Source organism: Chiloscyllium punctatum, chromosome 40 (assembly GCF_047496795.1).
Source record: "Chiloscyllium punctatum isolate Juve2018m chromosome 40, sChiPun1.3, whole genome shotgun sequence".
NCBI lineage: Eukaryota > Metazoa > Chordata > Chondrichthyes > Orectolobiformes > Hemiscylliidae > Chiloscyllium > Chiloscyllium punctatum.
The window spans coordinates 6927410-6941331 of record NC_092778.1 but is presented as its reverse complement, the minus strand read 5'-3'; the positions used below and the strand labels follow the sequence as shown (position 1 = coordinate 6941331).

Genomic DNA, 13922 nt, shown 5'->3' with positions numbered 1-13922 from the left:
CTCAATCAAAGAGCTAAGTTTGAAGGAGTGTTTTAAAGGAGCAGAGAGGTTTGAGGAGGAAATTCTGGAGCCGAGAGTCTCACCAGCTTCAGACATTGTCACCAACAGTGAAACTCAGGGACGTATGTGAAGCCAGAATTGGAGGAGCAGAGATATCTGGGAACATCATAGGTAATATTCCCTCATCGCTGCATGTCCACAGGCAACCCAGAGAGTTCCCCACAGGTTGTACAAGCTGGCTGCTTTGAGATTCAGCCTCATAAAATAATTCAAAGGGTCCACACACTGCAGAAAATAATTAGGGGGTACATTGGTAGTGTAGAAGATAACAGATGCCAAGAAGTTAAGCCAAGGAGGGATTTAGAATTAAGGATGAACATTTTGATATCGAGGTGTTGCTGACCAGGAACCAATATAGATTAACACACACAGGAGGCTGTGGGTGCACGGGAGCTGGTGCAAATTAGAATATAACCAGCAGAATTTTGAATTAACTTAAGTTTACACAGGGTATAAGGTGGGAGGTCTTAATTTTGAAGTGATATCATTATTTGATTATTTTGCTTTTTGTTGACATCATCCTGATTTGGTCGAGACCAACAAAAACTTATCTATTTTGGGAAGTCTAAAATTCAGGTTCCCCTGTCAAGATTCCCATGCTACAGCCGTGTGGCTACTAGTCTGGCCCTCAGATTCCATATCCTTCCCTTGTTATTTTCTGGGACCAGAAGATAACACTTTCCACAGGTGACATGCCATTCTCTGTCACCAGATGGCAGTACCAAGTTCTGTGAGGGCAGTCAGAGTGTGGATACTGACACTGACTGCAGTGAACTTTTGGCAAGCCTCAGCATATGTTTGATTGCAGTACTCAGACACCCCCTTGTGGTTATATTCACACAATGCACATGGGAGGGCGAGCTTAAAAACAGAATCATACAGCATAGAGGAGAGGTTCTTCAGCCCAAGGGTTCTGTGTCAACTCTACCTAAATAGTCTCACGCTGCTTTTCCCCCCATAGCCTGTTACATTTTCATTTCAAGTAGTCATCCAATTCCCTTTTGAAAAAGAATTATCTAATCTTCTTATCGCACCATTCCAGATCACAACTTGCCACATCAAAACAATCCTCATAGAATCATAGTCATACAGCACGGAAATAGACCCTTCGATCCAACCAGTTCATGCTGAACATAATCCCAAACTAAACTAGTTGTAACTGCCTACTCCTGGCCCAAATCTCTCTAAACCTTTCCTAATCATGTACTTATCCAAATATTCTTTACAAGAAGGGACTCTCTAGTCTGAGGTACAGACAGACGTTTATGTGGCCAGCATCAAAAGATCAGAATGGTGTATTGCTTCTCTGGTGCCAGGATCAAGGATGTCTCAGAGAGGGTGCAGAATGTTCTCAAGGGGGAGAGGGGCCAGCAAGAGGTCATTGTACACATTGGAATCAACGACATAGGAAGGGAAAAGGTTGAAATTGTGAAGGGAGATTACAGAGAGTTTGGCAGGAATTTAAAAAGGAGGTCCTCGAGAGTAATAATATCTGGATTACCCCCAGTGCTGTGAGCTAGTGAGGGCAGGAATAGGAGGATAGAGCAGATGAATGCATGGCTGAGGAGCTGTGTATGGGAGAGGGATTCACATTTTTGGATCATTGGAAGCTGTTTTTGGGTAGAAGTGACCTGTACAAGGACGGATTGCAACTAAATTGGAAGGGGACTAATATACTGGCAGGGAGATTTGCTACAGCTGCTTAGGAATATTTAAACTAGTAAGGTGGGGGAGTGGGACCCAGAGAGATAGTGAGGAAAGGTTTCAATCTGAGGATGGTACAATTGAGAACAAAGGCAAGCAAAACAGTGAAGGAAGGCAGGAACAAAGCAGAGAACAAGGTAGGACTGATAAATTAAACTGCATTTATTTCAATGCAAGAGGCCAAACAGGGAAGGCAGATGAACTCAGGGCATGGTTAGGAACATGGCACTGAGATATCATAGCAATTAGAGAAATGTGGCTCAGGGATGGACAGGAATAACAGCTTAATTTTCCAGGATACAAATGCTACAGGAAGGATAGAAAGGGAGGCAAGAGAGGAGGGGGAGTGGCATTTTTGATAAGGGATAGCATTACAGCTGTGCTGAGGGAGGATATTACCGGAAATACATCCAGGGAAGTTATTTGGATGGAACTGAGAAATACAAAAGGGATGATCACCTTATTGGGATTGTATTATAGACCCCCTGATAGTCAGAGGGAAATTGAGAAACAAATTTCTAAGGAGATGTCAGTTATCTGTAAGAATAACAGGGTGGTTATGGTAGGGGATTTTAACTTTCCAAACATCGACTGGGACTGCCATAGTGTTAAGGGTTTAGATGGAGAGGAGTTTGTTAAGTATATACAAGAAAATTCAGTATGTGGATGTACCTACTAGAGAAGGTGCAAAATTTGACCTACTCTTGGGAAATAAGGCAGAGCAGGTGACTGAAGTGTCAGTGGGGGAGCACTTTGTGGCCGGCGACCATAATTCTATTCGTTTTAAAACAGTGATGGAAAAGGATAGACCAGATCTAAAAGCTGAAGTTCTAAATTGGAGAAGGGCTAATTTTGACAGTATTAGGCAAGAACTTTCAAAAGCTGATTGGGGGCAGATGTTCACAGGTAAAGGGACAGCTGGAAAATGGGAAGCCTTCAGAAATGAGATAATGAGAGTCCAGAGAAAGTATATTCCTGTCAGGGTGAAAGGAAAGGCTGGTAGGTATAGGGAATGCTGGATGACTAAAGAAATTGAGGGTTTGGTTAAGAAAAAGAAGGAAGCATATGTCAGATATAGACAGGATAGATTGAGTGAATCCTTAGAAGAATATAAGGAGTATATTTAAGAGAGAAATCAGGAGGGCAAAAAGGGGACATGAGATAGCTTTGGAAAATAGAGTTAAGGAGAATCTAAAGCGTTTTTACAAATACATTAAGGACAAAAGGATAACTCGGGAGAGAATAGGGCCCCTCAAAGATCAGCAAGGCAGCTTTTATGTGGAGCCGCAGGAATTGGGCAGATACTAAACGAGTATTTTGCATCAATATTTACAGTGGAAGTGGTGGAGGCTAGTACAATTGCAACATTTAAAAGGCATCTGGATGGGTATATGAATGGGAAGGGTTTGGAGGGATATGGGCCAGATGCTGGCAGGTGGGACTAGATTGGGTTGGGATATCTGGTCGGCATGGACGGGTTGGACCAAAGAGTCTGTTTCCATGCTGTACATCTCTATGGTACTAACACTGACCAACAGTTGCTTACACAATATCATCTGCTGCCAGTCACTCTCATAAAGTACATTATTCATAAAGTACTCATTAAGCCAATGAAACAAAGCTGTAGAAGTTAGTTTGCAGTTTTACACCATTTATATTGAGCCTTTTATTTAAGAAGGAGGAAGTAGTGAGTACGGAGCAAGGAAACTGACGGAGTAAATTATAAAGAGGTACTGAAAGTTGATAATGCTGCAGAGGGAAACTTTATTTCTTTTCTTTCAACTTTATACCTAAGATTTTGTACCTAGGTACCTTAGTACCTAAGCTGGTGCCGGGAATGGTGACTTTTTTTTGCTGTACTGTTGTATTGCTGTAATTCTAATTCTAATTCCAACATAGAGCAAAAGATTGGTCTTTAAATGATGTGGCAGAATGTAAGGAAAATGTGTGATGGAATGAAGGGAGAGTTTATGGTGGGATGTAAGATTAAGATTTGATTATAAGGTGCGCCATTGAAGGTTCCTCAGGGTGGGAATTAGAATTTTGAAGTTTATATGCTCAAATATTTTATTTTGAAGTATAATTTTATTCAATAATGTGAACTTCAAGTCTTGTTGCTTACTCACAAACATGTTGATGACCATAAAGAACCCAATAAAAACCAAAAGAACTGAAGATGCTGTAAATTGGAAACAAAAACAAAAAAGGCTGGAAAAGCTCAGCAGGTCTGGCAGCATCTGTAAAGAGAAATCAGAGTTAGTGTTTGGGTCTGGTGACCCTTCCTCAGAACTGATGGAGGCTCGGAAAATGTCGGCTTCTATGCAGAAGACAGGAAGGGGGGAGGGGGTAAGGAGTAAATGATAGGTGGGGGTAGAGCCCAAAGAGAGAGAAGAACAGTTGGACAAAGAAGTGGATAACAATCTGGCTATGAGGGTGAATAGCTGTTAATGGAGACTGTTAGTAGCTAACAATGGGTAATAGCAGACTGTTTGTGGGGGGTGGGGGCTAGGACATAGGAGAGTTCAAGCCCTAAAGTTATTGAACTTGATATTGAGTCCAGAGGGCTGTTGGGTCAACAAGCAGGAAATGAGGTGTTGTTCTTCCAACTTACGCTGAGCTTCACCAGAGCACTGCAACAAGCCTGAGACAGAGATGTTAGCCCTATCTTCCTTTCCAACTATCCACTCCACCCTCCTCTCTGACCTACCACCTCCATCCCCACCCCCATTCACCTATTGTACTCTATGCTACTTTCTCCCCTCCCCCACCCCCCTCTCATTTATCTCTCCACCCTGCAGGCTTCCTGCCTCTATTCCTGATGAAGGGCTATTGCCCGAAACATTGATTTTCCTGCTCCCTGGATGCTGCCTGAACTGCTGTGCTTTTCCAGCACCACTCTGATCCAGAATAAGATGGTGTGTTAAAGTGACAGGCAACTGGAAGCTTAGGGTCATTTCTGCAGGCAGAATGTAGATGTTCTGTAAAGTGGTCATCTAGTCTATGCTTTGTTCCCTGCATTGTGAGAGTGAATGAGGTAGACTAGATTGTGTGAAGTGCAGGTAAAGCACTACTTCACTTGGAAGGGATGTTTGTGCCTTTGGAAACTCATTTGTTTGTGCTATACAAATGTCTTATTATACAGTACATTCCTGTTCTGGTCAGATACATGCTCCCCTCTGTGTAACCTATAGTTAGTTCTGAAAGTCATTAAGACCTCCTTTTGATTTAACAATGTTTATTATGTTCCTTTTCAATTTGTCAGTTGTCTTCCATAGTACCCTGAGCTATGATGTTATAAATTTCACTGACCTGTTCTACTCTCAAAGAACCATTCGAGTCAATTTGAGGCACTGACTGAGATTTTCATCTGATTAATTAATATTACAACAGTTATTCCACCTGTCCAGTAACAATATGTATACTTTAGGTGGTCAGACAGGAATCACACTGAATTTACAGCTAGGTCAAAGCACTGCAATAAACTGGTGAATCCAGTAATGTAACCTTCCAAACTGAAGTTCTCACAGACTCAGACTTAGAGTCTGTTGTGTAAGGACTTCAAGACTGAGGAGCAAATTTGTGATACTGTCATGGAGCTGCACATTACCGAGCATAAATAATTGTGTGGATGAAGTTAGTCGAGATTACACTAAATTACATTACACTCGAACTTTAGAGTCTTACCAATATAAGGACATGAACACATGAAGGAGATAGATTCACCCTTACCTAATGTAACTATAAGAGTGAATGTGGAATATCAATGATTAGTGTGTACATAAAGACTTAACTTGAGATATATTAATGTATAATAAATAGTGTCAATTTGAACTCAAAGTGTGAAGACAGTTCTTGGCTTTGCTCGTTCCTGGACCTGTCTTAAACCCAAACTCACAGCATGGCATCCAACCACATATTAAAGAGTCATAAGCCATCTGGATTTGGCTACAACCCATACCCTTTACTTTCTGAATGTGCAAAAGGGCTTTGTAGTTGGGATTCTGGAACTTTATTGTTGATATTGACAACCAAACACAATACTGAGCTTCATTCCAGCTCCTAATCTGTACACTGCACCACGATTCCTCTTGAAATTGTTCCTTAAGTTGCACACTTACTACGGATTGAACTGCATAGGAGCAGGCCATTCAGCCCTCAATTTTGTTCTACAGTACAACTGGACTATGGATGATCTGTACATCAATGCCATCTATGTACTGCTGTTGCTTGTTTTACAAAACAAAAATCCCATTTAAAACCAACTCCACAAAATGAGCTAAAATATCTGAAATCCAGATTTTTCACAAAAGCCTTATGTACATACTTTTCAAGATCCACTAGGGAGGCAGGATGATCAACATTCGCACTACTCAACTTCAAGAAATGTTCTTTTCAGCTTGTACCGTTTAATTGTAACAAAGCCTGGTCTTAGCAACCATATTTTGGAACATTGCATAATAACCTCTTGAAGGTGTTTATTGATCTTTATGGGCAATGGAGATTAGAATGCCATCAAGTAGAAACTGGCTATGCTCTTTGCCAATGCAGTCATACCACTTCTGATCAGGAAACTGTGGGCAGATATCCAGTCAGAAAGAACAAAAACTCTGCAACAAATTGCGAGTTTAGTGAGAGAGGAGAAAACACTTATTACTCATTTACAGGACGTGGGCTGATCTGATCATGTCTCAACTTGACTTTCTTGTCTGACCACCACCACTCCTGGTTATCCATGACCATCAACTCCCTTGTGGTCACTAATCTGTCCAATTCAGTGTTGTCAGCAAGGTCAGCATTCATTGTTCATCTGTAATTACCTTTGCAAAGGTAGTAGTGAGCTGCCCCCTTGAAGTCCATGAGATGTAGGGACACCCAAAGCATTGTTTCAAAAGGAGTTCCAAACTTTTGACCCAGTGATAAAGAAGGAAAGACAATATAACTCCAAATCAAGATGTTGCGCGGCTCAGTGGGGAATCTGCAAGTGATGCATTCCCATGTGTCTACTACCTCTGGCTTTCTATTTGCTGGAGGTCCCGAGTTTATAAAATGCTGTTAATGAAACCCTGGTGAGTCACTGCAAACATCTTGTGGATGGTACACGCTGACCCAAATTGAACCAGAAGGCCAGCATGGGAAGAGAAAGGAAGGCAAGCTGGGTAAAATTTAAATACATTTGCCCATCTTGTTTGGATATTTGAAGTTGTTCTGTAATTAGTTTCACAGAAATCAATTCTCCAATTAAAAAGGCTCCATTTAATGATTTAAAACAAAAGCGACTGTGTTCAAAGCATCAAATTTCATTGTTTCTTCTTTACTAACTGCTGAATATAAGAAAATTGAAGGAGTAGATTTTTAAGCCTGACTGCTATGACTGTAAATCTATATTCATGGACTATGTGATAAACTGGAAGATATGGAACTTCTTGGACAGTAGCCAGTAAGAATTCATAAAGTTTTTTTTTGTTCTTCAGGATCATCAACATTAAGGGTGTGGCCAACATTGGCCAATAACGGTGTTTTTTTAAACTCTATTTTAATATCATTCCTACAAAGTCCATTTGTTGTTTGTGATGGGTTTAAAATGGGGATTTCATTCTAATTCCAGATTACATCTTGAATATTAATCTGTTTTGCAGCTTGTTTTTAGAAGGGAGTTGTGTTTTATAATAAACAGAATATCTTTGAGTTCATTAAACAGCAGACATCTCTTTTATTCTGGATAGCTGTATCAAAAGGGAAACAACAGGGCATTTTGTTGATTGAATCTAAACACTTCTATTAATGCACTGATTCATGGAGCTCAATTCCAAGTACAGTGTGTCTCCACCATTCATGGCAGAATACAATAACTGACATCACATTCACTCAGAGAAGGCACTAACAGCTTGTATTTATGTAGTGCCTCTAGCTGAATAAAAGATCCCTAGGCACCTCTTGAGTGAGTTGTAAAACAAAACTTGACAAAGTCACACCAGAAGATATGAAAACATAATTGAAAGTTTGATCGAAGAGTTAGGTTTTAAGAATTGTCTTAAGAGAAGTAGACTCTGGGTAGGAGATGGAGGAATTTAGGGCAGAATTTAATACTCGCGACAAGGGTCTTGTGACTGTCAGAAAAGCTAGTGGGCGTGTCTCATGTTGTCTCTACTGGGAAAGGTCCTTCAGCCGTATGTACCTATCACTTGCTGAGGTGGCTAGCATTGAGTATTTCCTGGGATGAAAAACCCCGGGGGAAAACTTCAGCCAGTGAGAGCTGCAAATTTTAATGCATTTAAGAGATTTAAAGTCAGAGAGATATACAGCACAGAACCAGACCCTTCACTCCAACTCGTCTATGCCAACTAGATTTCCTAACCTAATCCACTCGCATTTGCCAACTCTTGGTCAATATCCCTGTAAACCCTTCCTATTCATATACCCATCCAGATGCCTTTTAAATGTTGTAATTGTACCAGCTTCCACCACTTCCTCTGGTAGCTCATTCCATACACTCACCACCCTCTGAGTGAAAAGACCCTCAGGTCTCTTTTATATCTTTCCCCTCTCACCCTAAACCTATGCCCTTTAGTTCTGGACTCCCCCACCCCAGGGAAAAGACGTTGTGTATTTATCCTATCCATGCCCCTCATGATTTTATAAACCTCTATAAGGTCACCCCTCAGCCTCAGATGCTCCAAGGAAAAAAACCCCAGCCTATTCAACCTCTCCCTATAGCTCAAATCCTTCAACCCTGGCAACATCTTTGCAAATCTTTTCTGAACCCTTTCATGTTTCAAAACATCCTTCCGCTAGGAGACCAGAATTGCATGCTCTATTCTAACAACGGCCTTAGCAATGTCTTGTACAGTCTCAACATGACCTCTCAACTCCTGTACTAAATACTCTGAAAGGAAAGCATACCAAACGCCTTCTTCACTATCCTATCTACCTGTAACTCTACTGTCAAGGAACTATGAATCTGCACTCCAAGGTCTCTCTATTCAGTAACACTCGCTAGGACCTTACCATTCAGTGTCTAAGTCCTACTCTGATATGCTTTTCCAAAATGTAGCACCCCACATTTATCTAAATTAAACTCCATCTGCCACTCCTCAGCCCACTGGTCCATCTGATTTGTAAAAAATAATGGCAAATGTGATGAGAAAAAATGCTTTTCAAAAATGAGTGATTTGGGTCTGGAATGAATTGCTTGGAAGTATGGTGAAGGCAGGTTTGATCAAGGTCTCCAAGCACACTTTTGGTGATTATTTAAATGGCAGTAGTGTGCAGGGTTACGGGGAAATGACAGGAGCATGGCACTAAGCGATGCTGCTTGTTTGGAGAGCTGGTGCAGACACAATAGACCGAATGGCCTTCTGTACTGTACCAGCTGTGAGCTAATCTTGACACGTCTCCATTACACTCTGCACCATCAGAAACAGTGAGTGGCAGCTGCCAGCAATACACCCACCGGAGCCAATGAGGGATTCAGTTCATGGGTGAATGACGGCCACTAGGCAGGCACAGGGGGCACAGTGGTCAGCAGAAAAGGCATGTGAATGGCTGTCGAGGGAATTCCCCCTCCCCAGTGCCGGATTCTTTGGTCAGACACAATGTGCTTTTGACCAAGGAATTCTCCAGGAGCCTGTAACCCAACCCAACAGGACTGTGTTTCCCACGTGGTGACAGGCCCTTTTGTTGTGGGTAAAATGTACAGGTTAGGTGGATTGACTGTGCTAAATTGCCCATGGTGTCTAGGGATGTCTAGGTTAAGTGGATCAGCCATGTGATATGCAAGGTTATAGGGTAGAGGGGATGGGTCTGGGATGCTCTTCAGAGGAGGTGTGGACGTGACAATGTAGGGATGCGATGATTTCTAAATACCAGCGGCAGGCAATAATGATGGAAATTTGTTGCTTATTTAAGGGGCTCAATTCGTGCCTGTACAGGGATCCATCAGCATCCTACCCTTTATCAACAGAGATGAGAACCCAGCTTACAGGGAGGGAGGGAGGGGCGTATGTACAGGTCACCTGCCACCCAATCACCTGACACTCCGTGCCTCCACACTCACTGCCTGGGGCCATTCAATCTTGCCCTTAAGGAGGAAGCTCCAAGGCAAGTTTAGACCACTGAAGACACAGACATCCTTAGTACAGCGATTAAAAGCAGGGATGCTCAATAGGCCAGAATAGTTGTTGCTGTTGTAAATAAGGCACGTTAAATGAAACTTACATGCACTTGCATGGGGTATGAGTACTAAAACACAATCTACGATTAAAAAAATCAGGTTGAGGTGTTCATTTAAAAACCAATTATATAAACTGTAAAAAGCCCTATAATCCTGGGGAATAAAGTGTGGTTTCTCATCAGGCGACAATCAAGCAATGATCCTGAGGAGAGTGGGAAGAGTACCTCTTGAAGGTGAGAAACACGACCATTGGTTTTGCATAGACTTGGGCAAATCTCTCAAACATGAAATACAGTAGTCAAAAAGGCCCTGAAATAATGACAGGATTCCTGAGCTTTCATGAAATAATTCTAATTCTTTGCATCACAAGGGACCTCTTAATTTAATGGAATTTTTAATCACTTCAGGGATAGGTCAGCTTAAAAAGCAACACCATTGTGCATTTTAAACAAATCCCACAAGTTTAACTGCTGCAATTCCAGGCTCTGCTGCTTTAAAGATCAGCCAACCCAGGAATTGGGAATTTGGACGCAAACATCTCCACTTCCTCCTTCAGTTGTCTGATCTTGCTCTGGTAGTCCTTGTCAGTCATCATCCTCTCTTTGAATTCTTTGAGTGATGCCTTTGCACCAATGTCTCTCTGAATCTCCAGTGTTATCTGGATCCCTGTACAGGTTAAAACAAACCCAGTTTATACAAATTAACCTGACAACAGGACATCTACATGCAAAAGGTAGCCAGGAGATCCACCAGTCACTGTGGATGGGAGAGGTCTCCCTTTCCCTATTCCTTCTCCAGCTGGGACTGACATCCTCCCCCAACCCAGCTGGGATGAAGTCCTCTCCCCCAGTCCAGCTGAGATCAACTCCCCTCCCCTCCCGTAATCCAGCTGGGATCGACTCTCCCCTGACTAATCCAGCTGGTACTGAATCCCCTCAGCCCCGAATCCAGCTGGGACTGAATCCTCTCAGCCCCGAATCCAGCTGGAATTGACTTCCCTCAACCCTGAATCCAGCTGGGATTGAATCCCCTCAGCCCTGAATCCAGCTGGTACTGAACCCCCTCAGCCCTGAATCCAGCTGAGATTGACTTCCCAAAGCCCCGAATCCAGCTAGAACTGAATCCCATCAGCCCCGAATCCAGCTGGAATTGACTTCCCTCAACCCTGAATCCAGCTGGGATTGACTTCCCAAAGCCCCGAATCCAGCTAGGACTGAATCCTCTCAGCCCTGAATCCAGCTGGGATTGACTGTCATCCCCTTGAGTAAGATGGGATTGACTAGTCTCTCCCTGGAATTGAATTTCCCTCCCCAAATCCAGATGGGATAGACTCTCCTCTCCCCACACTATTTTTTGCTCCAGCTATTGAGCACACCGCACCTCCCCCCCCCCCCCCCCCCACCCCGCCATATTACCCCAAACTGATGAACACATTAACATTTGTGACTCTGCTGCCCCTGGTGCTGAGTTCTCCCCCAATCTGAAGAACAAAACCTCGTTAAATTGCAGGAAATCCCAGTGCTGACCTCCCCCCCGCCACCACCCCAGCCAAGTGACTTCAGAACCCCCAACCACTTTACCTCTGTGAATGAAAGCTGCTACTGTGCGGAAATGCTCTTCCTGGAACCCTCGAGAGGTGAGAGCTGGTGTTCCCAGGCGAAGGCCACTGGGACGTAAGGCACTTTTGTCACCTGTGGACAATGAGAGGTTAATGTTCCCTCATTCCCATCTCATCACTTCACAGCTTTCTCATGTTCCAAGACAGATTTACTTTCAACTATCTTTTATCTTTCTTCATGGTCACAGAAGATGGACTGCAACATTCAGCAATCCCCCCCTCTCCTCATAGCATTGTTCTGTCCACCACAACAATAGAATCGTGTACAATTCAAATCTTAACTCCAACAACAATTCCCTTGGTTCTATAGCCTTTTCAGAGTTTCACCTTATAGCCCCAGCCTATTTGTTGAGATTTGTGGCTGGGGCCAGTACTTATTGCTCGTCTCTAGTTTAGATTTAGATTTATTTAATATTGTCACTTGGACCCAGTGAGAAGTGGATAACTTCACCATGTTCCGGTGCTGTCTTTCATTCCAGAATAAATTACTGAATAAATTGTACATATTGTAAAATACTAAATTAATTAATATTACATCGATACTACGAAAACAGAATGGGCTTCTCCCTCTCCGTAGCCTTCCACTTGTTTGCTCCCCCAGTCGGTACCATCCAACATTGTCCCCGAGTTCATGGCAATGTGTTCCTTTGCTGCTGCCACCAGCACCGTCACTTTGGCTGCCTCTGAGCTGGAGACAGTCACTCTGTGCGAGACCTGCACCTCCTTCAACACTGGACATCGAGTGACGGGACCTGGCTCCTTTGTTGCCCTTGCCTTCTTGAACCACTGCAGTCCATCTGCTGTGAGTTAACTATCATGCCCCGAGGGTGGAAATTCCAGGATTTTGACCCAGCAACAATGAAGGAATGATGATATATTTCCAAGTCAGACAGGTGAGCGACTTGGAAGGCAACTTTCAGGTGGTGGTGTTCCCATGTATGGACTGCTCTAGTCCTTCTAGATATAAGTGATTGTAGGTTTGGAAGGTGCTAAGGATCTTTGGTGAATAGCTGCAATGCCTCTGTTGGATGATACACAGTGCTGCTCCTGAGTGTCACTGACGGAGGGAGTCGATGCTTGTGCTTGAGTTGTCAATCAAGTCGGCTGCTTTGTCCTGGATAGTATCAAGCTTCTTGGAGCTGCAACCATTCAGGCAAGTGGGGAGTATTCCCTTACACTCCTGACTTGTGGATCCCATTTACCACCCCCTGAGAAAAAGAACATGAAATGACGTCACCATAGGAAATGACATCACCACAGGAAATGATGTCACCACCCCAAGAAATCCAAACAATACATAAAGCAGGAAACACCAACAGTGCATTGTCTGGAGGCTCACTGAAGATGTTACCTAGTATGGTGACGAAACGTTTGAAAATGAACCTTCCAACTCAATGAGCAAACCTACATCCACATCCACTCCTGACTTGTGCCTTGTAAACAGTAGACAGGCTTTGGAGAGCCAAGAGGTAAGAGACTCGCTGCAGAAATCCTTGGCTATGACTTCTTGTGTTAATGTGATGAGTCAAGTTGATGTTCTGGTGAATTATAGCATTTGAATATGGATTGCTTCGGTATCTGAGAAGTCACAAACAGTGCTGAACATTGCGCGATCATCAGCAAACATTGCCACTTCTGACCTTAGGATGGAGAGAAGGTGATAGGCATTGCTGTACTACAGCTCATAACCTATGGGAAGGAGTTCCAGATTTCCACTGTCCTTGATGAGGAAGTGCTTCCTGAACCTTGAACAAACCAGTTCTAATTTTATTGACGCTGCTTTTTTTTATAAACTCTTTCATAAAATCTGAGCATTACTACAAAGGCTAGTATTTGCTGCACAGCCTAATAGCCCATGAATATAGTGCTACCTCTAAGATCTCTTCTCAGACTTCCTTTCCACAGCAAAGTTTATGGTGTCAGAATTCACCCAATTTTAACCTCACTATTATTTGAGAGACCAATTACAAAAGTTTTCATTTATCCATGTGTCCACGCATACCAGGTCAAACTGTCAGGATCAGCAATTCAGGCTCTGATCAGCCTATAAGTATGACAGAGCTACTGCCTATCATAGGTGAGAGACAAAGAAACTGCAGATGCTGGAATCCAAAGTAAACAGGCAGGAGGCTGGAAGAACACAGCAAACCAGGCAGCATCAGGAAGTGGAGAAGCCAACATTTCAGGTGTAACCCGTCTCTAGGACCTGACCAAAGCAAGAAACACTTAGTAGTCTTGACACCCTGTTATTTTGTTTCCTCTCTTCCTGCCCTAGACCTTTGAGATTTTGCTCAAATGTTTAATTTCTCATTTGTCACACAGCAGCTTTCCAGTTTGTGTACTCTTTGTGATTTGAGAAGTTTACTTAGT

The 13922-nt window shown here is 42.9% G+C and overlaps 1 protein-coding gene across 2 annotated transcripts in view; it reads right to left on the bottom strand.

Moving 5' to 3' along the window:
* Positions 1-7450: 7450 nt before the first annotated feature.
* Positions 7451-13922, bottom strand: part of shmt1 (serine hydroxymethyltransferase 1 (soluble)) — a 39507-nt gene continuing 33035 nt past the window's right edge. For both annotated transcript variants that reach the window (XM_072559259.1, XM_072559260.1), the window contains exons 11-12: positions 11515-11625; positions 7451-10600 (exon numbers count right to left, since the gene is read on the bottom strand). In XM_072559259.1, the coding sequence (XP_072415360.1) occupies positions 10428-10600; positions 11515-11625 (284 nt within the window). In that variant the 3' untranslated portion in view covers positions 7451-10427. The remainder of the gene's footprint in view (positions 10601-11514; positions 11626-13922) is intronic.